General features: G+C 47.9%; 1 protein-coding gene across 3 annotated transcripts; it reads left to right on the top strand.

Annotated features, from left to right (window-relative positions):
* The first annotated feature begins 232 nt into the window (after positions 1–232).
* olfml3b (olfactomedin-like 3b) lies at positions 233–20,626 on the top strand. 3 transcript variants are annotated; one of them, XM_056274871.1, is made up of 3 exons: positions 233–277; positions 18,456–18,741; positions 19,330–20,626. In XM_056274871.1, exons 2-3 carry the CDS (start codon positions 18,525–18,527, stop codon positions 20,112–20,114), a joined length of 1,002 nt encoding a protein of 333 aa, XP_056130846.1. In that variant the 5' UTR covers positions 233–277; positions 18,456–18,524; the 3' UTR covers positions 20,115–20,626. The 3 variants fall into 3 exon arrangements, with proteins under 3 accessions (XP_056130846.1, XP_056130847.1, XP_056130845.1); XM_056274872.1 differs by lacking the exon at positions 233–277 and adding an exon at positions 16,147–16,176; XM_056274870.1 differs by lacking the exon at positions 233–277 and adding an exon at positions 16,941–17,078.
* The last annotated feature ends 4,358 nt before the right edge of the window (positions 20,627–24,984 follow it).

Below are 24,984 nucleotides of genomic sequence, written 5' to 3'. Positions count from 1 at the left end.
AACAGACGCAGTAACTAAATAGTCTTGTTTTAGGTTGGGATTTGTATTTTGGCTCATTAATACAGTTGATGAAGAGCCAGCAGCTGTCCTGTATTCATTTCTTCCCCTTTTCCAGGGGTATTACATTTGGAGGCACCGCTGGGATGAGAGAAGTGAGGCTGGTGTCCCGAAGCTGAGGAAGACGCCCACATCGATCATCCCATAAAACAACCCAGGTGGCAGAGAGCGCGGCTACAGTTGGGGTGAAAGCCTAGTCAAGGAAGGCGTGCATCCTCAGGTACGGCGTGTTCACTAGGGGGCAGCAAAGTCCACGGTGACAGGCAAAACACACTCCCACACATAGCTTGTCACTCACCTGCCAAGATGGAGTCAGAGGTGGAGGATTTGCAGTTTGAGATTAAAGCAGCTCTTTTCCAATTTACTACAGACCAGTTAATGCAAATATGTGAGTTTCTTGACATCTCAGGAAGAAACCAAAAAAACATAGTTGGCAAACCTCGTAAGGCACTTGTTTCATATAACATCCAACATGTTGAACGTGAGGAACTAAGTGAACTTGAAGATGGCGGTCTGTCCGAACTGTTAAGCCTAAAGGACATGATACAGACCCTTCAGAAGGCTAGCAAAAATAAAACGCTGGAAGATGAAAATGAGGAACAGGATAACTTAAAGAGAGAATTAGAACAGCTAAAACTAATGGTGCAACAGAAGGAAACTGAAATGCAGGAACGAGCCAACAGAGACACAAAGAGTACAGTGACCAATAAAACTCTACCAGTTCACACACCCCTGCCCATGCAAATAGCCCGCCATGGCGTAAAGACTATAAACTTGCAGGTCAGATTGGTGAACCTGGGCAAAGAGACAGACTTACCTTCTCCAGCTTGGCCCACCAAATAGAGAACGGTCCCAGCAAAGGCTACCCTGAGTCCGAAATTGTGGATGCTGTTATTAGAGCCATTGTACCCGGCCTACAGCTGCGGAGTTATCTTGAGGGTAAAAGTGATCTGTCTCTGCCGACTTTAAGGAGGATCCCCCTCACACATTACCAAGAGAGGAGTGCAACTGAGCTATACAAACAGCTGACCACAGAGGTTCAGAGCAGTAAAGAGGCTCCACAGAACTTTTTAATCAGAACAATGGATTTAAGACAGAAAATATTGAGCTGAGTCTAGTGTCAAGTATGACCCCGCACTAGTGCAGAGCATATTCATGCATACAGTACTCACAGGCTTATAGAATGACAGCATAAAAACCGATCCCCAACCTTACCTGCTACAACCAACTACTTCAGATGAGTTGCTCTTGGAAAGGCTCAATGTGGCATGTGCTAATGAAAAAGAGAGACAAGATAAAAAGAGGCAGATCACACCACAGCGACACACCAGTGTCCACGCTGTCCAGTCTAGTGATGTAAGTGGAGACAAATGTACAGCTCGACAAAGCATAGTCGCACTTCCTCCCGATGTGCTGTCAGACCTCAAGGAAATCAAAGCAGACATTGTACTGTTGAAAGATCTCAAGGCAGAGGTATCACAAATTAGAGTCTATTCGTAAGACGGAAAATACACCAAAACTGTATCCTCCCACTAGCAAAGAGACAGATTATGGGACAGCCAGCCACCCACATTATTTCCAGCCACAGTTCACAGCCTGGAATAAAGAGAGTGCCACAGCTTTCCACCAGCCAGGTGGACCAGTGCAGGAATATCGAGCTGTGAGTGGTCCGAGGGTATTGAATGGAGCAGCCCAGTTTCAGCAGAGGTTTGCACCACAGAGATATCAAATGCCACGCCTCCGACCAAGAGGTTACACGTGTCAGCAGCGAGGAGAGGAATACGGCCAGCATTGCTACAGGTGTGGGAGTAGCAAACACTCCCGTGCAGGTTGCAGAGGAAACAGAGCGCTGCCCGGTGCTGAGAGAGAGAGACCTTTAAACGAGGAGTGGTTGCCCGGGGGGGGGGGGCAGAGAGTGACCAGCAGCAAATGTCCCAAAATTGCACCAACTGTGGAGAAAAGGAGAAAGATCAGAAGTTTCCACAATGTTCAGTGTGTAAAACAGTACTTTACTGTTCCAGAGAATGTCAGGGTAATCACTGGCCAGAACATAAAGAAAACTGTAAACCATTCACACCTCTTAAGCCAACACCACAACAAGCACATTCATGCAAGATTGTGGCTGACAAAAAAAAAAAAGAAACATTCTGACAAAGAAAGAGTCCATGGTGACTGAACTGGTTGGAAAAAATGTCTCATTGACTGCTATGTACAAGGGAAGAGAACTGAAGTACTCTGGGACACTGGCTCACAGGTGTCTGCAATCGATGAGGTTTGGAAAGCTGACAATGTCCCTAATACCAAACTGAGAGACATAGCAGAGATAGTTGATCCAAGTGACCCCTTGCAGGTTGAGGCAGCCAACAGTACAGAGATGCCATATGTAGGGTGGATAGCAGTGAGAATTAGGCTAACAGCTAGCTAGTGCTGAGGAGTTTCAGGTTCCCATGCTTGTCATGCAAGGCAGCCAACAGACCTGCCCTATAATTTGCTTCAATGTAATTGAACATGTTGTTCTTAACAGTCAGAAAAACCAGAAAAATGACGTTGAGGAAGATAAATTGATAAAAACCGTGAAGATGGCTTTCCCTAACTTAAAGGAAAGACAGTTAAGGCATCCATTACAGCAGTGAGTGTTGAGCGAACAAATGAGCATCTAGTGAGGACGGCCTGTCAGAGAATGAGTATACCGAGTCATAGTTCTGTACAAGTGAAATGTGGAATACATGCTAAGCCCTTTAAACAAGACACCACCTTAGCCTTTGAGCCCAATCACAATCCCCAGTGGCCAGAGGGACTGGACTTTTGTGCCACACTTGTTCAGGTTAGAAAAGGGGCACATCCAAACATCATCCTTAGTGTACAGAACCCCACTGACCATGACATTATGTTGACAGGTGGGTAGTTATTGGTACAGCACAATCGGTGACATCTGCCTACCCATTTAGTGGAGTCAAGGAAGCGCACTCACCTGCTGATGTAAATAACATTCAGGCCCAACACACCAAAGACCAGGAAACTAGGTCAGAGCTCTGGGACCCCCCTATTGATCTCAGCCACCTAGATGAAGGTCAGAGGCAGGTTGCTCGTGAGACGCTGAGGGAGGAGTCAAACTCCTTCTCCCGATCAGATAGTGACATAGGTTGTATTGATAAGCTTCAGTTGAGCATTTCATTGAAAGACCCTAAGCCGGTAGCAAGAACCTACATGGCAGTCCCCAAGCCCTTATATGAGGAAATTAAGGATTATTTAATGGATTTGATTGCACAGGGGTGGATAGAGAAATCACACTCATCTTATTCTTCCCCTGTTGTTTGTGTCAGGAAAAGTGTGGGTCATTATTTCTGTGCATAGACTATAGAGAGTTAAATCGCAAGACGCACCCTGACAGACAGCCAATCCGAGAGTGCAGGATATCATGGATGGCCTCGGAGGAAACATCATGTTCTCACTGTTAGACCAGGGAAAAGCCTACCATCTGGGGTTTATGGCAAAAGACAGCAAACACCTGACAGCTTTCGTGACACCCTGGCTGGGGCTTGTATGAATGGGCCCAGATCCCCTTCGGACTTAAGAATGCTCCAGCAGCATTTCAACGCTGCATGGAGGAGTGTTTAGAGGGCCTCCGAGACAAAATATGTGTGCCATATTTAGATGACACCCTCGTGTTCAGCAAAACATTCGAAAGCCACGTCAGTGATGTAAGACAAGTGTTGCAGAGACCAAGACAGCATGGAATCAAATTAAAACCAAGCAAATGTGAGTTACTCAAAGCTGAAGTTTGCTGCCTTGGGAGAATAGTATAAGCTGAAGGAAATAAAATCGATCCTGCTGACACAGCTGCCGTGAGGGTTTTGAAAGATAAGAAACCAAAAACAGTTGGCGAGTTAAGGCAGATGATGGGACTGTTAAGTTACTATCGCCAGTACATAAAAGACTTTTCTCGCATCGCTAGCCCCCTTTATGAGCTGACCAAGGCACCTGCCTATATGGAAAGCCCACAACCCAAGGGAAGGAAGTGGCATAAAAAAGAAAAAGGGGAACGTGGCGCCATCTCACACACCAATACAATGGACAGACTCACATCAACAATCTCTTGAGCACCTGATAGACTGTCTGGTTACACCACCAGTCCTGGCATTCCCAGATTTCTCCAAGCTGTTTGTTCTTCATACATACGCATCCAATAAGGGGTTAGGAGCTGTGCTATATCAGAAACACAATGGGAAGCTACATGTAATTGCATATGGATCCCGGACACTGTCAGCATCAGAAAGAAACTATCACCTCCATTCAGGTAAATTAGAATTTCTCGCTCTTAAGTGGGAGATTACAGAAAGATTTACCACATCGCCACCACTGGCCCACCAGTCTATGCTCGGGTTCGGCGCTTCGACCCGGCCAAGCTCACCGCCGCCAGGGAGGAGTTCGAGAATATGGAGCATCTCGGCATCATTCGCCGCTCCAACAGCCCATGGGCTTCAACCCTCCACATCGTCCCGAAGCCTGGCGGGGGGTGGCGCCTGTGCGGTGATTACTGCCAACTCAACAATACAACGACACCAGATGGCTACCCAGTCCCACACATCCAAGATTTTTCAGCCCACCTGGCAGGAAAACTCATCTTTTCCAAAGTGGACCTCGTCCGTGGATACCATCGGGTGCCAGTCTACCCACTGGATGTCCCCAAAATGGTGGTGATCACCCCATTTGGACTGTTCGAGTTCCTGCGCATACCGTTCGGCCTCAAGAACGCCGCGCAGGCATTCCAGTGCCCTCCCTTCAGAGGTGGACGCCATGGTGAACGTCCAGCGACCACACACAGTCAAGTCCCTACAGGAGTTCCTCGGCATGGTGAACTTTTACCACCGCTTATCCCCCGAGCTGCTCAACTCATGCGACCCCTCGATGAGGATGTCATCGAGGTAGACCACAACGAACTTGTCGAGCATGTCGCAGAGAATGTCATTCATGAGAGCCTGGAACCGCCAGGGCGTTGGTGAGGCCGAACGGCATGACCAGGTACTCATAATGACCCCGGGGCATCTTAAAGGCTGTCTTCCACTTGTCCCCCTTCCGGATCCGGACCAGATGATAGGCACACCGGAGGTCCAGTTTAGTGAAGACAGTAGCCTGGGTGAGGGGCTCAAGGGTGGAACTCATGAGGGGAAGGGGATACCTGTTCTTGACGGTTATCTCATTGAGTTGGCGATAGTCAATGCAGGGCCGGAGGCCCCGTCCTCCTTCTTCACGAAAAAAAATCCAGCTGCCACCTGGGAGGACGAGGGCCGAATGAGCCCCACTGCCAAGGACTTGGAGATGTACTCGTCCATCGCAGCCTTCTCGGGAATGGTCAGACTGTACAGGCGGCTGCTGGGAAGGGGTGCCCCAGAGCGGAGGTCGATAGCACAGTCATACTAGTAGGGTTCAAAACCTCAATTCCGTGACCACTCTCTGGCTAACATGTTTTGATGATTTATTTGACTTCTATGGACCTTTTGAAAGAAATTCGGCTCCCATGTCCCCCCCTAAAAATCCTGGGCATTTTTGCTAGAGGGTCAAATCCAAGATGGCTGCCTGCGGCCATATTGAAAAATTAACTTTTGAACCAGAGCACCTAGAATCATGGATGAAGACACTTTTTCATATAAGTCAACCATGAGGACTCTGATTCTGACATCAGTTTGACATTATGACATCATTTTCACCCAGAAATCCAAGATGGCCACCATCCAGTGGAGTGAAGATGTGAATGGGAAGGTGTTTTTCAGTGAACATTGCCTATAAAAGACAACTTCTAAAGTAGATTTTACTTTTAATCTAAATTTTATCATTTAATCTGGTAGATCATGCTGTTACCTTTCAAATGATGTATAATACACCAAGGTTTAAACAACAATAACTTATAAAATATGGTAATGTGGCGGACACTAGGGGCTATGCCTCTCACCCAGCAGGACTGTGAGCTGGGGGCGTGGTTTAGGTTCCCGGGCTCGCCGGTGCAGGGTGGTTCCTGCTGCAGTTGGTTTTTGGAGTTGAGGAATAAACAGCAAACTCGCCTTCGTCTCCTGTGTTTTTCCTCATCCTGTCACATTGGTGACCCCGAATTGAACATGTTTGGAGCAGAAGAGGAGTGTGAATCCACTTCGGCCACGCCGCCCCAACTCTCACAGCCGGCCGTTCTCGCCGCGGCTGTGAAGCTCCCAGAGTTCTGGCAGAGCGACCCGGCTTCGTGGTTCCAGCATATTGAGGCGCTGTTCCACCTGCGTGGAATCTCCGCGGACGACTCCAGATACTATTTGGTCGTTGCTGCGCTGGACCAGCAGTCCACACGCCGGGCCATGCAGCTGTTGCGCGCCCCTCCGCAACACGATAAATACGTCGCCCTCAAACATCTTCTGCTCCGGAGGTACAGCCTATCTGCCGCGGAGAGGGCAGATAGAATCCTTTCCCTATCCGGTTTGGGCGGCGGGACGGCTGTGGATCTCATGGACAATATGCTGTCGCTGCTAGGCTCGGACGAAGGTGGGTTCCTTTTCCCGCACGTTTTCCTGCGCCAGCTTCCGTCTCCTGTGCGCGCGGCTTTGGCTAACTCCCCGTGTCTGGCCGCTGGTGACTGCCGAGGTTTGGCTGAGGAGGCCGATCGGGTCCTGCTGGCTACCAGACGGTTCTCTGTGGCGTCGGAGGACGCGGACCCGGCGGTGGTGGCTGGAGTGACTGCCCGGAGGCGGCGCGGGAGAGGCCTCTGTTTCTTCCACCAGCGGTTCGGCGGCAAGGCAAGGCGCTGCGTCCCTCCGTGCACGTTTGAGGCGGCGGGAAACTCCAGGGCAGCGCTCAGTAGCAGCTGTGGGCGCTGGCGGACGTAGTGAGCTGCTCTTCATTAAGGACACGATGTCAGGAAGACGGTTTCTGGTGGACTCAGGCTCGCAAAAGAGCCTACTCCCTCCTGCTAAGACAGACAGGTCGGCCGCAGGCGGCGGCCCACAGTTGAGTGCAGCTAACGGTTCGTCCATTGCGACGTTTGGCACAAGGTTGGTGACTGTTTGCTTCCACGGGTCCCATTTTGAGTGGGACTTTGTAGTCGCCGCCATTAGTGTTCCTATTATCAGCGCGGATTTTCTGTGTGCTAATGGTCTGCTGGTTGATGTTGCAAACCGCCGTTTAATTGATGCTGTGTCTTTCGCCACTTTTCCGTGCGAGACAGGGGGAGCCGGGCCGTTAACACACACTAACTTTTTAGCCTTAGGGTGTGGTGACCCACATACGGTGTCGAAAACTCGGCGCCGCCAGGAAGTAGGCACCAGGGGGCGCGGTTGACCGGTGGAGATGTCACAGAGGAGGGTGGTGTTGGCCGCGTCGAACGTCACCAGCCGTAGCGCCGTAGGGGTCGACCGGTAGTCTTGAACGGTCGCGTCCTTGGCTTGGTCCGCTGCCATAGCGGCGTAGTCGAGTCCCAAGTGAACGGCGTTAACAACCGCCCGTGAAAGGCAGTCGGCGACGGAGTTATCCTTGCCCGACACGTGTTGTATGTCCGTGGTAAACTCGGAAACCGCCGCGAGATGACGCTGCTGACGCCCAGAACACGGTTCTGAGGTTTTGGCCATACAGAACGTCAGCGGTTTGTGGTCCACGAAAGCGGTGAACTGTCGGCCCTCCAATAGGAACCTAAAGTGTCTGGTTGCGAGGAAGAGACCCAGTAGTTCCCTATCAAAGGTGCTGTATTTGCGCTCGCTCTCACGGAGTTGTTTACTGAAGAACGCCAACGGCTGCCAGCCCCCCCCCCACCCACTGCTCACACACGGCCCCCACGGCGTAGTCGGAGGCATCCGTTGTAAGGGCTATGGGGGCGGCAGGCGACGGGTGAGCTAGCAGCGCAGCGTTGGCCAGCGCGGTCTTGGCGGCCACAAAAGCCTCGTCCATCCCCGAAGACCAGTGCAGCTCGTCCTTAGACTTCTTACCCCGCAGGGCCTCATACAGGGGACGCATGATGTGGGCAGCACGGGGCAGGAAACGGTTATAAAAGTTCACCATGCCCAGGAATTCCTGCAGCGACTGTACAGTGCGGGGGCGGGGGAACATGGTGACAGCCTCAACCCTGGCAGGGAGGGGAACGGCCCCCTGTGGAGTGATGTGGTGCCCGAGGAAGGTGATGGACGACTCCCCGAACTGACACTTAGCTGGGTTGATGATGAGGCCGTGTTCGCTGAGCCTGTCAAACAGCTGTCTGAGGTGCGTCATGTGTTCCTCCGCCGACGCGCTGGCCACGAGGATGTCGTCTAAGTACACAAACAAAAATGGCATGTCACGGAGCACAGAATCCATAAGGCGCTGAAACGTCTGCGCCGCCCCTTTAAGGCCGAAAGGCATACGTAAAAACTCAAAGAGCCCAAAGGGTGTGATGACAGCCGTTTTTGGGACATCCAGTGGGTGGACCGGCACTTGGTGATACCCCCGCACTAAGTCGATTTTGGAATAGATGGCAGCGCCCGCCAGGTGGGTAGAGAAATCTTGTATGTGCGGGATGGGGTACCGGTCGGGGGTCGTGGCATTGTTTAGGCGACGGTAGTCCCCGCACGGGCGTCAACCCCCGTTGGCCTTAGTAACCATGTGAAGAGGGGAAGCCCACGGGCTGTCAGAACGGCGGACAATGCCGAGGCGCTCCATAGTCGAAAACTCCTCCCTGGCTATTGCGAGCTTGGCCGAGTCGAGGCGTCGGGCCCGGGCGTAAACTGGGGGCCCCACTGTGGTGATATGATGTTCCACGCCGTGCTTGGCCACCGCCGAGGAGAAGGTGGGTGTGGTCAGCTCGGGGAAATTTGCGAGCAGGCGTTGGTATGGATCCCCGGTGGAGAGTGTGTTAGCGAGGCACAGCGCTCCAGCGCCCCCAAGCGTGCAGGGGTATGACGCAAAAGAGACGGCATCAATCACGCGACAGTTTTTAACATCCACCAGCAGGTTGAAAGCACAGAGGAAATCCGCACCTAGGAGCGGGGTGGATACAGCAGCCATCACAAAGTCCCAGCCGAAACGTCGGCCGCCAAAACACACGTCCACATGTCTGATACCGTACGTCCGAATGGACGTGCCGTTGGCGGCGTCCATCTGGGGGCCGTGACTGTCGGTCATCGTGTCCACAGCTTGTGCTGGTAGTATGCTGCGTTGAGCGCCAGAGTCAACCAGCAGCCGCCGGCCCGACAAGGAGTCTCTGATGAACAACAGCTTGCAGTCACGGCCGGCGCCCATAGCCGTTAACAAGCGCCGGCCTTGGCGTTTCCCTGAACCCTGTAACTGCAGAGTTTGCGAAACCGTTTTGCTTTTGCCCCAAACCTGGCGTGGTAATAACAGAGCCCGTCGTCAGGTTGGCGGCGGGCTGTCACCGCAGCCGCGGTGTCCATATAGTCGTACACAGGTGGTGGTGGGGCGGTCTGGTGGGGTAGCAGGGCATGCACAAACTGTTGCCGGTTGGCCAGGAAAACCCTGTCTGCTTCAGCAGCCAGAGAACGGTAGTCCTTGGAGGCGGCGAGAGGAGAACTGGCCAGTGCTGTGCGTACAGGTGCGGGGAGCTGCCTCAGAAAAATGTGTGTGAAAAGAAAGGCCGGATCAGCCGATCCCAGCACAGACAGCATTTTTTCCATTAAATCAGACGGTTTGCCGTCGCCAAGGCCATTCGGGGACAGTAAACGGTCTGCCTTCTCCAGCTCCGACAGTGCAAATAGTTTCAGGAGGAATGTCTTTATAGCATTGTACTTGCCAGCAGCTGGCGGAGCTTCCAACAGTGTCATTGCTCGCGCCGTTGTCGATGCGTCTAACGCCGCCACTACGTGGAAGTACTGCGTTGCATCCTGCGTTATCCCTCTCAGCTGGAACTGGACTTCCACATGTTGAAACCACGGCCGTGGATTATGCTGCCAAAAGTCGGGTAGCTTCACAGTAGCGGTGTAAATGCTAGCGTTAGCAATAGCCATGTTGTTAGCACCGGCGTCGTCGTTGTCAAACATACTCGTATTAGTTGTTCGATCACGTCGGGGTCACCAATGTGGAGTTAGAAAACAACGAGAAAGGAGACGTGAGAGTAGACGTAGTCGAGGTAGTTTACTAGCTCCAACTTTACATGTCATATATTCGACAACGACACTGAACTCTCTGGACCGGAAGCGGAAGTGCATTCTCTCTTAGGTGAATGTCTCTAGTTATATAGATGTGGGTCACCACAAGGGGATGTTTTTCAGCGTTTGCTGGCGGATTTTCCATCGGTGACTACGCCTGCCTTTTCCACCGCGGTTACTAAACACGGGGTAGAACATTTCATTCCCACTCTGGGACCGCCAGTTTTTGCGCTCGCGCGGCGCCTCGACGCGGTAAAATTGGCTACAGCTAAGGAGGAGTTCGCCATCATGGAGCGTCTGGGTATAGTGAGGCGTTCGAACAGCCCGTGGGCCTCGCCGCTTCACATGGTGCCCAAGGCGGATGGGTCGTGGCGGCCTTGCGGCGACTTTCGCCGCCTGAACAACGTCACCGCCAATGGCCGCTATCCCATCACACACATACAGGACTTTTCCATACGCCTGGCAGGTACCACTATTTTCTCTAAGGTGGACCTGGTGCGCGGCTATCATCAGGTTCCCGTGCGCGCAGAGGACGTGCACAAGACCGCAGTGATCACCCCATTTGGGCTTTTTGAGTTCATGCGCATGCCTTTTGGCTTGAAGGGGGCTGCGCAAACCTTTCAGAGGCTGATGGACTCGGTGTTGCGTGACCTTGCTTTCGTGTTCGTTTATCTCGACGACATATTAGTGGCCAGTCCGTAAGCTGAAGAGCCCCTTGCGCACCTGAAACAGGTTTTCCGTCGTCTGGACGAACACGGCCTGATAGTCAACCCGGCCAAGTGTCAGTTTGGACTGCCGGTGATTGACTTCTTGGGTCACCGCATTTCGCCGCAAGGCGCGGTCCCGTTGCCTTCTAAGGTGCAAGCGGTGGCGGAATTTCCCCGCCCAGTCTCTGTTAAGGCATTGCAGGAATTCTTAGGCATGGTGAATTAATATAACCGTTTCCTCCCTCACGCTGCCCACCTCCTTCAGCCACTTTACGAAGCGCTGCGGCTTAAGAAGGCTAACGACCCTGTCGACTGGACTCCCGAACGGGTCCAGGCCTTTGACAGAGCTAAGTGCGCCCTGGCTAACGCTGCCCTCCTCGCCCATCCCACACCCACGGCGTCCATAGCTTTAACAACCGACGCGTCTGACATAGCCGTGGGGGCTGTGGTTGAACAGCGTGTGGCGAATGCGTGGCAGCCACTCACATTTTTTAGCCGCAAACTGCGAGATAGCGAGTGCAAGTACAGCATTTTTGACCGGGAGTTGCTGGCACTGCACCTTGCAACCCGGCATTTCCGCTTCCTGCTGGAGGGTCGCCCATTCACAGCTTATGTGGATCATAAATCGCTGACTTTCGCCATGTCCAAGGTGACTGAGCCGTGGTCTGCTCGTCAGCAGCGCCACCTAGCGGCAATCTCCGAGTTCACAACGGACATTCAGCATGTGGCCGGGAAGTCCAACCCTGTTGCTGATTGTCTGTCGCATGTGCTTGTGTGTCCTGTGCACCTCGGTGTGGATTTCTCCGCTATGGCTGCCGACCAGCCCAGCGACCCAGACATCCTTGCCCTTAGGTCAACGCATACCGGCCTCAAGCTAGAGGACGCTGTGATGCAGGAAGGCAGTCCTGCCCTCCTCTGCGATGTCTCCACCGGCCGTCCCCGCCCCGTTGTTCCAGTGGCCTGGCGCCGTCGAGTTTTCGATTCGATTCACTCCCTCTCGCACCCTGGAGTTCGGGCGTCGGTGATGTAGGTCGGTTCCAAGTTCGTTTGGCCTGGCCTCCTTAAGGATATCAAGGGGTGGGCAGCTGCATGTGTAGCATGCCAGCGCGCTAAGGTCCACCAGCACACTAAATCGCCTCTCGAACCGTTTCCGATCCCGGCCAGACGTTTCGACCACGTGCATGTGGATCTGGTGGGCCCTCTACCTTCTTCACAGGGTTTTACGCACCTGCTCACAATGGTAGATCAGACCACCAGGTGGCCAGAGGCTGTCCCTCTGTCCTCCACAACATCCTCGGATGTCCCACGCGCTTTTCTTTCCTCCTGGGTCGCCCGTTTCGGCACTCCGTCAGATATCACCTCAGACAGGGGCCCCCAGTTCGTGTCAGAGCTCTGGTCGGCACTTGCGCGATCCTTGGGTGTGCAGGTACACCGCACTACCGCGTATGACCCTCAGGCTAACGGCTTGTGTGAACGTTTTCACCGGTTGCTCAAGGCAGCGCTGCGCGCTGCGCTCTCACATGGTAACTGGGTGGATCGTTTACCTTGGGTTATGCTCGGGTTGCGTTCGGCTCCTAAGGAGGACCTCGACGCTTTGCCCGCTGAGCTGGTGCTCGGTCAGCCACTCCGCGTCCCAGGGGAATTTTTGCCTGGGAGTTCCGCTCCTCGACCCCGTCCGGCCGTGGATACTTTTTTGTCCGACAGCGCTCGGGTTCCAGGCCCCGTTCACCACTGTTTTCCGCTGTCTTTCGTGCCTGCGGAGCTCATGTCGGCTCGTTTTGTTCTTGTACGGCATGATGCTCACCGCTCGCCCCTCCAACCCCCATACAATGGCCCATTTCGGGTCCTTGAGACGGGTCCTAAGGGTTTTGTGCTGGATATGGGTGGGCGTAGGGAGCGTGTCACGCTTGATAGGCTTAAACCGGCACACAGGGTGGCAGGCGAAGTTGTGTTTCCGGCCCAGGTTCCCCATCGGGGTCGTCCTCCTTCCAGGACCCCGGCAGTGTCTTCATGGGTTCAGAGTTCTGCTTCTCAGCCGGCTTTGGACTGTGTTTCACCTACTGTTTCGACTGAGGGACGGCGCAGCCGTTATGGCAGGCTGCTTAAGCCTCCAGTGAGACACTAATTTTCTTTCCAGGAGTCCCTTCTGGGTGTTCGGGGGGGGGGGGGTTGTGGCGGACACTAGGGGCTATGCCTCTCACCCAGCAGGACTGTGAGCTGGGGGCGTGGTTTAGGTTCCCAGGCTCGCCGGTGCAGGGTTGTTCCTGCTGCAGTTGGTTTTTGGAGTTGAGGAATAAACATCAAACTCGCCTTCGTCTGCTGTGTTTTTCCTCATCCTGCCACAGTAAACATTTAGCCTATACACCTGTCTGTTTGACGTTATGACATCAGTTTGACTCAGAAATCAAAGATGGCCACTATCCTGTAGAGTGAAAACATAACTTTGAATCCAGAATCCATGCCTACCAAATCACCATTATGTTCACTGAAAAGATAATGTCAAAACCCATTTTACCTTGGTACTGCAGTACATTAAGCAAACTACCTTCATAAGGACCTCTTGCAGTATAACTGATGAATTCATGACAAGAAAACTAATAACTTCAAAATAAGCTGTTTTTATAGTGAACTTAACAATACAACAACAACAAACAGCTGTCATTGAAACCTTAACACAAATAAGCTTAAACATCACATGATCAGTCTGAATCAGAGCATTCTGAATCATCAGATTCCGATGGATCCCCCCTCCTCTTCTGTACTTCATCATCTCCCTCCTCCTCCTCACTGTCATCTTCCTCACTCTCTTCAGCTGGCTCTGGTGCAGATAGGTGTGTCAGCAGGTCGCGTGTGGCGGACAGGGCGACAGCGACCACCCACCAGCTCCAAGCCATGTCCGAGTGGTGAGGGGTGGTGCTCCAGGGAGGGGTGGCGCACTAGATATGCCAGGTAGTTGGCGCGGAGGCAGTGTTGGCGGAGGCTATCTGCATCTGCAGGGAGACGGATGAATGATTTATTTTTCATTCTTTTCCCCTTTTTTTAACCTGTCATTGGCAAAGTCATCATTTTCAATGATGCTGATGCTTGGCTCTCCTTCAGCTATCTCATTAGGACACACAACACCGCTCGAGGTCATGCGTGGCCCAGACATCACGCAGGAGAAGCACATTTGGGTAGCTGATCCCCATGCCCAGCTTGTAGAAAGAGTCAACAAGCTCCTTGCTGCGAGTGATCCCGTGAAGGGTGATGGTGGTATTGATGGCGGTAGTGGTGGGTCGCTTTGTGACATATTGTGTGATGTGAGAGCTGAGAGATAGTGTGCTCAAGAGATAGATCTACCCCTCCTTCCCCCGCAAAGCAGACAGCAGCTGCACCATGAGAGGCGAGAGTTCCTCCTCCTCCTCTAGCTCCTCGACCTTCGGCGGCTATGGTACAAGTTTAATTGACTTGATGTCATCCCTGAGCCGCTCAGCCACATTGCAAACCAGTTGCTCACTGCTGACACCAATGGAGGAAAGTTCTGCTTCCACATATGAACCACCCCCAGACGTGTCGCAGACTAGGTCGCTCTGGTTCTTCTGAGGGCGGGAGTGGAAGCCGACCTTGCCCTCAAACTCCCGGGTCAGGATGCCTTTGATGTAGGATGATTTGACCCTGGATGTTGGGAAGCCATACCGAGAGATGATGGAGCTGTAGTCTTGGAGGAGGCTCTGCAGTGACCTTAGCTCATGTTTCTCAAAGATGACTGTTCTTATTTGGTCAAAGAAGATAGTCTGAGCCTCACGGAGAGTGACATTTTGCATGTGTGGAAATTTGTCATCTTCACTAATTTTCTGATAATTACGCACATATTTCAACCAGCATTTTAAGTGATATCTGATCTCAGGTGCGTAGGGCTGATCAGCGGCAGACTCGATCAGACAGTTTATTCTGTCTCGCATTTTCTGATCTTCCAAGGTCACCGTGTGGCTCTTGAAAGCTGCCCATGCGTGACTGTACGAAATCAGCTTCAACTTTGATTCTGGGTGCCTGACTGACTCAGTCTTACACCACCAGACACATTTTGTTTTATCATGTATCTGCCCTAGACTCGATCGAATTTGAGTTGCTTCAGACAGCGAAAAAAAAAATTCCCCTAAACGTCCATTAATTGTGTAGACGCACCGGTGCTACCGTTGGAAAAAAACACTCGCACTTTTAAAAAAAAAACTGGTGGCAAAATGTCTGGAGTCAGCCTTGATCCTTGTCTTCACTGAAATTCAGTTCTATTTTCAGTGAGGATCAGATAGTTTCATAGCAAATGAATTCAATTTCAAAATAGATCCAGTTTTAAGTTTATTGGAATTCAGTTCCAAACTAATAAATTCAATTTCAAATTATGCTATTCAGATTCAGTTTTTCAATGCAATTATTCACGTTAAATAATACACAGTCATATTATGTGATTCAAATTCAGTTTTTACTGCAATTATTCCAGTTGAGCAATTCAAATTCAAATATAAATGATTCAAATTCAGTTTCTAGTGACACATATCTCTGCCCATATGTGAGACACAGGGAGATTTTGAAACAGCTCATCCACACTGTGGTGTTTTTGGGGAAGCAGGAACTACCGTTCAGAGGACATGACGAGAGCAGGAAATCAGCCAACAAGGGGGATTATTGGAGTTGTTGGACTACTGAGCTGAATATGACAGTGAGCTGAGAGGCCACGTGGCAACATCTAAGGTGTTTGCTGGCACGTCAAGCAAACTCCAGAATGACCTGATCAGTGCCACTGCCGAGGTGTTATGGGGTGCAGTGAAAGACGAGGTGAGGAACACACCATCTGTAGCAGTCATGGTTGATGAGACAACCCACGTGAGTAACTCAGCACAGATGTCACTTGTGTTACGTTACGTCACTGACAGTGGCCTGAAGGAGAGATTTTTCAGATGTGAGGATGTCACTGCAGACAAGCGGGCGGAGGCTGTTGCAGCTCACATTCTTGCCTTTCTTAACGAGGTTGGATGCACTTCAAAAGTGTTATGATGGAGCTGTGGTGATGGTCTCTGGTCTACATGGAGTTCAGGCCAGGGTAAAGGAAGCAATCCCACAGGCATTGTTCGTTCACTGCTGTGCGCAGACACTGAAATTGCTCATGTCTCAAGGTGCTGCAAAGATCAGGGAATGCAAAATCTTTAGTGGCCTGGTAGAGTTTTTCTCAAGATCATCTAAACGCACAAAATTATTGGATGACGTATGCCAGTGCCGACTACCCAGAAGTTGCCCGAACATGGACTTGGTTTTCTAGTGATCTTCATTTGGTAAGTACGCAGCTTTTTTCAAAAATCGGCTGGTTTTCTCTGTTTTTATTCTATCTGGAAATTATGCAACGTGAGGCATCTGTAAATTATTTTTGGTGTTTGTAAAGGATTGACCAGAGGGGTACACTAGAAGCTGGATTATAAGGTTTTCCAGAATCACCTTTGTGTGTTGTGAAACCAGTTAGGGCAAAGAAACCTTCAATATGCTGAACTTCCATGTGACAGGGCTCTGGCTATTACTTTTATTGCTGTGTTTGATTTTTTATTGCCACATGTGTTCCTACTGAAGGCCCATCACAACAAGTACTCACTGACACGGTGTTGCTTTGTTGTGTATTACGTGTTAATATGAGACATTTGATTTAATTTGTTTAAAAAAAAGGATCTTTAAAAAAGGATCTGGATGGATCACACTGCACTCCACCCTCTGTGACCCCCCCCTCCATGAGAGGTGGGTTGTCGTATGTCAAATTTGTTGTATTCCACATGTTTTAAAACGGCAAAAGGATCCTACAGTACTCCACAAGTTTTAAATATACCCAGATGGATGCAATTGTTTTGCTGTGACTTCACCAATCCTACACCATGAACAGCAAATATCAGAGAGAAAGAGGAGTTTGCCCTTTTGTCTGTTGCTACTACAGTGTGTATGTGATTCCATGAAAGCCAGATGTTCGGAGCCCCTCCCAGTGGGCTTACTAAAACATTCCAGTCAAGTTGCATGAATCAACTGGGTTCTCCATACTCGCTCACTCGCTCTGGCCAGCACATAACTGAAAGGACTGTAACCTACCTAACACAGAATGAGGACACTTGCTTTGTTGGTGACTCTGGCATGTTTTGCCAGTGCTCAGCACCAGGCATTGATTGACTACTTGGAACGCAGACTGCTTGCTATTGAGGTACGATTCTTAATTTCTCTCCCTGCCGAACCCTGGGCTCCAGAGTCCCTCTGAAAGGAAACTTTCCAGTGACTAGGAACCAACACTGTAATGCAGTTGTGAGGAATGCTAGCGAAATATGACTGGCCCATTTCTCTTAAAACTACCGTATGCTGTTCAGCTGATTGAAGAGGCTGGTTTAGTTTGAAATCCAGGTTTTAACTGGTGGAAAGTACGTTCATGTTGGTAATGAAGAAGGACATGTTGAAATTTGTAAAATTTGAAGTAATGAAACTTTTAAGATTTGAAATGCCTCAAAAATATTATGAATATTATGAGGGAATGATGATGACGATAAATCAAGCACCATTAAAAAGTATTCATCTGCTTTGCCCGGCTGTGGCACTTCTGAAACCTTCCTTTGGTCAGGAAATACTAAGCTTCAACCTCTCAACTTTTTCTGAGAGAGGAGCTGAACTAATGATCTTGGCATAAAACTAGTTATTTATTGCGGTCAATAAGGATTCACGTCTTCCTGCATCATGTAATCACTAGATCAAATGAGTCAGAGTGTCAATGCCAGGTACAACCTCGGCTAGATCACATGCATTTCACACACAAACATTTTCTCAGAGCTCGAGCATTGTTGCTTCTTTTCTTCAAACGTGTCTAGGTTGGCCACATCTAGTTTACTCTAGTTACGCAGATGTTTATCAATGTGATGTAATTTTTGTGTTCTTGGTCATGTGGTAAACTCTTGCATATCTCTCTCTCTCTCTCTCTCTCTCTCTCTCTCTCTCTCTCTCTCTCTCTCTCTCTCTCTCTCTCTCTCTTTCTCTCTGTCTCTCTGTAATTCATAGGCCCAGTGTTCTCGCTAGTACAGGTCATGACACAAAACTGACCCGAAAAAGCACTGTTACACCACATCCCCTGTGTCTGTGTGTTGCTCTGTATTGTAATGTGATGCCTCATTGAGCAAATCTTTTTTGGCTTCCCTGCACAAGTATTTCAGAGTACAGCGTGAGCAACAGGATCAGGACTCTTTCGGCTCACTACTTAACCTGTTGACCTCTACTGTGTTTTAGACTTGAGGACTGACATTTGGACTTTTTGCAGGAAATGTAATTAATCACATTGACTAAATACAACATTTGACTAAGTACAGCCATGATAACATTGATATGGGCACAGATTCAAGATTCAGGTTCAATACTTTATTGCCATGTCAACACAGCTTAATGGAAAGTGTTTCAGTGCAGCTCTTAAAGATAACAGACAGAGCCACACTATACTGCACCATCTCAGATGTCCTGCCTGTTCAGGAACAATCAAATGTGTGCACCAGTGTTGTGAGATAGACGGACCCACAGTAAGTTTCTTCAATTCCTTCCAAAACAGGATCGCATTTCCCTATGGCACGAGCAGAGCACCCGCTACGCCAGCGAGCTCCGGGAGTTGAAGCAACAGATGGTCGCCCAGCTAGAGAACCTGGACAAAGAGAAAGAGGCTCTGCGTGTGAATCTGGAGGGCATGGGGACACGGGTTGACCGCGTCGAGCGAGAGATGGACTACCTGGAGACCCAGAACGGGGCTCAACCCTGCGTTGATGTGGACGACAAGCTGGTGGAACAGCAGGTGATGCAGGTGAAGGAGAAGAACAAGGCCAAGTATGAAAAACTTTCAGGTGAGATGTGGTGGGCTTAAACCATGCTTATAAGATCAGCAGCTTCAGCTAAATTATATAGTTGTATATCAAATTGAAATTAGGCATAAAAACGTATTTCTACGGTTTACCTGAAAATATAACAGCAAAACAGCTCTTAAAAATAATCCGGTAATAATCGAGTGAAAAATAAATGTCACAGCATGGAGACGTATTCATGACTAGATCTCGCTTATTCAGATTCATCAAAATACGATGAATTAATCTGATTGCATCATTTGGACTGTTGACTGATTCTGACTTAAATCTGTATTGTGCACAGAGGTTTAGTTTTGAGGGGGTGGGGTGATTAATAACATATTACTTAATTTACTGTATGTTCATGAACTATACACATGATATGACCTGTATCTATTTATATAACATAATATGCATATAATATTTTATAATATCTCAATAGCATTCCAACTGCTGTTCGTGTGGGTGTGTGTGTGTGTGTGTGTGTGTGTGTGTGTGTGTGTGTGTGTGTATATGTGTTTTTGAGATGTATGATCTATGATGATAATGGTTGTCTTGCCATCTCAAGTGAAATGGGCTTTCCTCTTCAAGACTGCAGGCACATGATGTCCAGCATAAAAGCCATGAAAATCTTGAAGAGAGTTGGAGGTTCCAAGGGCACGTGGACCAAGGACATCAATGGTCTCTTGGGCAAGGTGTACATTTTCAATGGGACTAATGAAGAAACCATCCACGAGTTTGCCTCTGTGCAGGACTTCAGCATCTCCCAGGGCACTTCTCTGGCCAAGCCCTGGAACCTCCCCTCCTCCTGGAAGGGAACTGGCCATGTCGTTTACAACAGCCATGCATATTATGTGAAAGAGGCTGAGGAGGTCATGGTAGTGAAGTACGACCTGAGGAATGGAACTGTGGTCGACAGTGCAGTGTTCCCGGTCCAGGATCATGTCCCTGTTTACGGGCTGAACCCTGAGACAGTGATTGACCTGGCTGTGGATGAGGAGGGCCTGTGGGCGATTTTTGCTACACGGCAGAATGAGAGACGCATCTCTCTGGCCAAGATGGACGCCCGTACACTGGACATTGAGCAGATGTGGGACACAACATGTCCACAGGAGAATGCTGAGGCGGCCTTCATAATCTGTGGCACACTATATGTAGTTTACAACACCAAGCAACCTGGTCGTTCACATGTCCAGTGTGTGTATGATGTGAATGATATGGTAACCAATGAAGATGCGCCACTGGTTTACTTTCCAAAGCGTTATGGAGCCAACTCCAGTCTGAAGTACAACCCTCTGGAGCAGCTCCTCTATGCCTGGGACGATGGCTACCAGATCCTGTATAAGCTTGTACTGAAGAAGAAACTGGAGATTTAGGTTAAGCACTTGCATCAACCTTTATGGTGTCAAGTACAAAGTGGGAAATGTTTAACACTTAAGTGTTCAAAGGTTCTGGGCTGTAAAAAGGCATGTACCATCCATTTGATTTTATAGAATGTCTAAATCATACACATCTTCAAAGTTTGAAAAGCTCTATATGATTAATTCATCTATGGAACGGTTCCTTATGATTCGGAACAATTTACCTCCAATCCATGCTTCTCAAAAGCTGTTTGTTTTATTTCTAATGAACAGCAGATTTGATGCAACTTAGCTGAGATCTGTTGGCTTTTTAAAGTAACCTGATGAGGTTTTTTAGGTTGTAAATCATTAAATCAGTTGTTAATTTCTTTTTCAGCTGTAATTTGACACCTGCAATAATTTTCACATGGCTAACATGAGTTAGCCTATTTTTATGAGCTCTCCATTTGATGTTGTAACGTTGGTCAGGGACTACTCAGACATGCCACTGTCAGACAGAATATATATATACACTACCGTTCAAAAGTTTGGGATCACCCAAACAATTTTGTGTTTTCCATGAAAAGTCACACTTATTCACCACCATATGTTGTGAAATGAATAGAAAATAGAGTCAAGACATTGACAAGGTTAGAAATAATGATTTGTATTTGAAATAAGATTTTTTTTACATCAAACTTTGCTTTCGTCAAAGAATCCTCCATTTGCAGCAATTACAGCATTGCAGACCTTTGGCATTCTAGCTGTTAATTTGTTGAGGTAATCTGGAGAAATTGCACCCCACGCTTCCAGAAGCAGCTCCCACAAGTTGGATTGGTTGGATGGGCACTTCTTTGAGCAGATTGAGTTTCTGGAGCATCACATTTGTGGGGTCAATTAAACGCTCAAAATGGCCAGAAAAAGATAACTTTCATCTGAAACTCGACAGTCTATTCTTGTTCTTAGAAATGAAGGCTATTCCATACGAGAAATTGCTAAGAAATTGAAGATTTCCTACACCGGTGTGTACTACTCCCTTCAGAGGACAGCACAAACAGGCTCTAACCAGAGTAGAAAAAGAAGTGGGAGGCCGCGTTGCACAACTGAGCAAGAAGATAAGTACATTAGAGTCTCTAGTTTGAGAAACAGACACCTCACAGGTCCCCAACTGGCATCTTCATTAAATAGTACCTGTTAGAGCCTGTTTGTGCTGTCCTCTGAAGGGAGTAGTACACACCGGTGTAGGAAATCTTCAATTTCTTAGCAATTTCTCGCATGGAATAGCCTTCATTTCTAAGAACAAGAATAGACTGTCGAGTTTCAGATGAAAGTTCTCTTTTTCTGGCCATTTTGAGCGTTTAATTGACCCCACAAATGTGATGCTCCAGAAACTCAATCTGCTCAAAGAAGTGCCCATCCAATCAATCCAACTTGTGGGAGCTGCTTCTGGAAGCGTGGGGTGCAATTTCTCCAGATTACCTCAACAAATTAACAGCTAGAATGCCAAAGGTCTGCAATGCTGTAATTGCTGCAAATGGAGGATTCTTTGACGAAAGCAAAGTTTGATGTAAAAAAAATCTTATTTCAAATACAAATCATTATTTCTAACCTTGTCAATGTCTTGACTCTATTTTCTATTCATTTCACAACATATGGTGGTGAATAAGTGTGACTTTTCATGGAAAACACGAAATTGTTTGGGTGATCCCAAACTTTTGAACGGTAGTGTATATATATATATATATATATATATATATATATATATATATATATATATATATATATGAGCCTGTGAGCGCTCAGAACTGATGAGCAGGATGAGGTCAGTACTGGCGGTGCATGGCTGTTGCAGGAGCGGTGCCCATGCCTGCTGTCACGTGTTTCCACAGAAAGAGCCTTGTTATACAATCACCTTGTTATACAGTTCACTCAAACTTTGGTGAAAGGCAAAAATACACTTTTGTGTAATTATTGGCTTTCAGTGTGTGCAAATGTTTAGCTCAACTGTAAAAACAGCGTTTATTTGAAGTAAAAGTAGCACTTTATGAGCGTCTGTGGCCAATAATTCAAATTATATTAGCCTATTCACTGAGCTGCTTCATATCTAATGCCGCTCAATCCATGGTACAGTCTCTGGCTTTTCTTTTTTCTTTTTAAATTTATGTCTGATATTTCCCATTTTCTCCCAATTTAGTGGCCAGTCGATCCCTATTTTAGTTCAAACACCCACCCTCATACTGCATGCGTTCGCCAACTGCGTCTCTCCGGCTGGCAGTCTGGAAGGAGACGCCTCGCCACTTCCGTGACAAGGTGAATCCAGGCCGAACCACTGCTTCCCCCCACCCCCACCCCCACACAGAGACGCATTCATGTGACGAACACAAGCCGACTCTGCCCCCCTCCTGAAGACAGCGCTGCCAGTTACTGCTGCTTCATCGAATCCGGCCATAGTCGGATCTGACGAGACCGGGGCGCGAACCCCGGTCCCCAGTGGGCAACTGCATCGACACAAAGCCGATGCTTAGACCGCTACACCACCGCGGGCTAGTCTCTGGCTTTTCAACTGGTTTTCAAGCTTGAGTAAATATTTTCTTCACTATGGATTTAAAAATTTACGTATTTCATGATGTACATTTTTCCTCACATTTTTCAGTGATTGACTAAAAATCACAGGTACTGTGAAAAAAAAAAACAGATGGAAAAACTGCATCAGAAAGCTGCGTCATTTTCAACAAGTAAGACCACATAAAAGTGTCCTTTTTTCCAACAGCATCACTGATTTCTGGATGCCAAAACACAAATGAATGTTAAAAGACCAGCTAAACAGACCACGTTATGCATTCTTTCTTAAAACTAGCATTTTCTTTAGAGTTTAAATGATTTAAACTCTTAAGAAAATTACTATTACAATTAGGAAAATTATATAATTTTAATTTTATAAGTATATTTTATAATTATATCATTTTAATTAATAATTAGAATTTAATTATATAATTTTAATTTTAGAAGTATAATTTAATTATAATTAAAATATTTAAGGAAATTACTATTACTTTCTTTGTCCGCCTGAAGCTTAAACTGTTATTTTTTTCACAGTGAACATAAATTGCAACAAAAAAAAGTGACACAGTTAATTTTACAGTTAACACACAACTGGTGTTTATTTGCTTCTAAAAATAATAATAACAATCTTGCAATATACATGGAAAAACTTCCACCACTACACTCCTTAAGATGATGAAGAGCTGCAGCTTACGCACCATCCTATATATTACTATAATATTAAAAGCACACGATGGAACAAAAATATTGGCAATAAGGTTCTCATCATCAAATAAAAATGGATATTGCTTAGAAAAAAATTAACTATAGAAAGTGGAAAGTAAGAGGCTGAGCCAAAAGACTGTGTCAATGTCATTTAGAATTTTCTCCAAATATTCAAAGCAGTAAAAAGTCTCAGTGTAGTAATGTGTAGTAACGAGGAAGAATACTCCAGTCTTCACTCACCTTGTACAGTATGGAAATCATATTTATTATGCGGCATGGAAAGAGAGAACACATACAAAGTGATCAGACTGTCTGTGGAGCTCATATCTCCATACTTTCTACAGGTGTGTAAACATCTATCAGTTATATAAAATACTTTGAGTACATAGAATTCGAATGTAGTGTTTAAATGAGAGTGGCAAGAAAGATCTTGATCTTATTAAGACAGAAAATGCTCTTCCTTAACCATGCAACACTTTCCTGAGAGGCAAATGATGCCTACAGCAAAAGAACAGCTGAGGCAGTTTGAAGAGCCCACAGATCTTCTGAGATGCCAGACCTCGCTGGTCTGCAGACATGAGAAGTCTGCAGTCCAGACCTGAGACGGCGTCTGACCATACTGGTACTACTGTACTTCTGACCGTACTGATAGTACTGTACTGACTTCTGACCGTACTGGTAGTACTGTCCTGACTTCTGACTGTACTGGCAGTATTGTACTTACTTCTGACTGTACTGGTAGTATTGTACTGACTTCTGACCGTACTGGTAGTATCGTACTGACTTCTGACCGTACTGGTAGTACCGTACTGACTTCTGACCGTACTGGTAATATCGCACTGACGTCTGACTGTACTGGTAGTATCGTACTGACTTCTGACCGTACTGGTAGTACCGTACTGACTTCTGACCGTAATGGTAGTATCGTACTGACTTCTGACAGTACTGGTAGTATTGTACTGACTTCTGACCATACTGGTAGTACCGTACTGACTTCTGACCGTAATGGTAGTATCGTACTGACTTCTGACAGTACTGGTAGTATCGCACTGACGTCTGACTGTACTGGTAGTACCGTACTGACTTCTTGCCGTACTGGTAGTACCGTACTGACTTCTGACTGTACTGGTAGTAACGTACTGACTTCTGACCGTACTGGTAGTACCGTACTGACTTCTGACTGTACTGGTAGTAACGTACTGACTTCTGACCGTACTGGTAGTACCGTACTGACTTCTGACCATACTGATAGTACTGTACTAACCTCTGACCGTACTGGTAGTACTGTACTGACTTCTGACTGTACTGGTAGTACCGTACTGACTTCTGACCGTACTGGTAGTATCGTACTGACTTCTGACTGTACTGGTAGTTTCGTACTGACTTCTGACCGCACTGGTAGTATCGTACTGACATCTGACTGTACTGGTAGTATCGTACTGACTTCTGACCGTACTGGTAGTATCGTACTGACTTCTGACAGTACTGGTAGTATCGTATTGACTTCTGACACTACTGGTAGTATCGCACTGACGTCTGACCGTACTGGTAGTATCGTACTGACTTCTGACCCTACTGGTAGTACCGTACTGACTTCTGACCGTAATGGTAGTATCGTACTGACTTCTGACAGTACTGG

The sequence above is a fragment of the Lampris incognitus genome, chromosome 2, assembly GCF_029633865.1.
Source record: "Lampris incognitus isolate fLamInc1 chromosome 2, fLamInc1.hap2, whole genome shotgun sequence".
Lineage (NCBI taxonomy): Eukaryota > Metazoa > Chordata > Actinopteri > Lampriformes > Lampridae > Lampris > Lampris incognitus.
Note: the sequence above shows the minus strand (reverse complement) of the source record. Positions and strands in the feature narration are given on the sequence as shown.

Bases quoted from the DNA above. Each gene is read 5' to 3' on its own strand.
- olfml3b (XM_056274870.1), top strand. From the start codon at position 16,980: ATGAGGACACTTGCTTTGTTGGTGACTCTGGCATGTTTTGCCAGTGCT. The intron at 17,079-18,455 runs GTACGATTCTTA...CTTCCAAAACAG, and splicing joins GCAGACTGCTTGCTATTGAG to GATCGCATTTCCCTATGGCA. The intron at 18,742-19,329 runs GTGAGATGTGGT...TTCCTCTTCAAG, and splicing joins CAAGTATGAAAAACTTTCAG to ACTGCAGGCACATGATGTCC.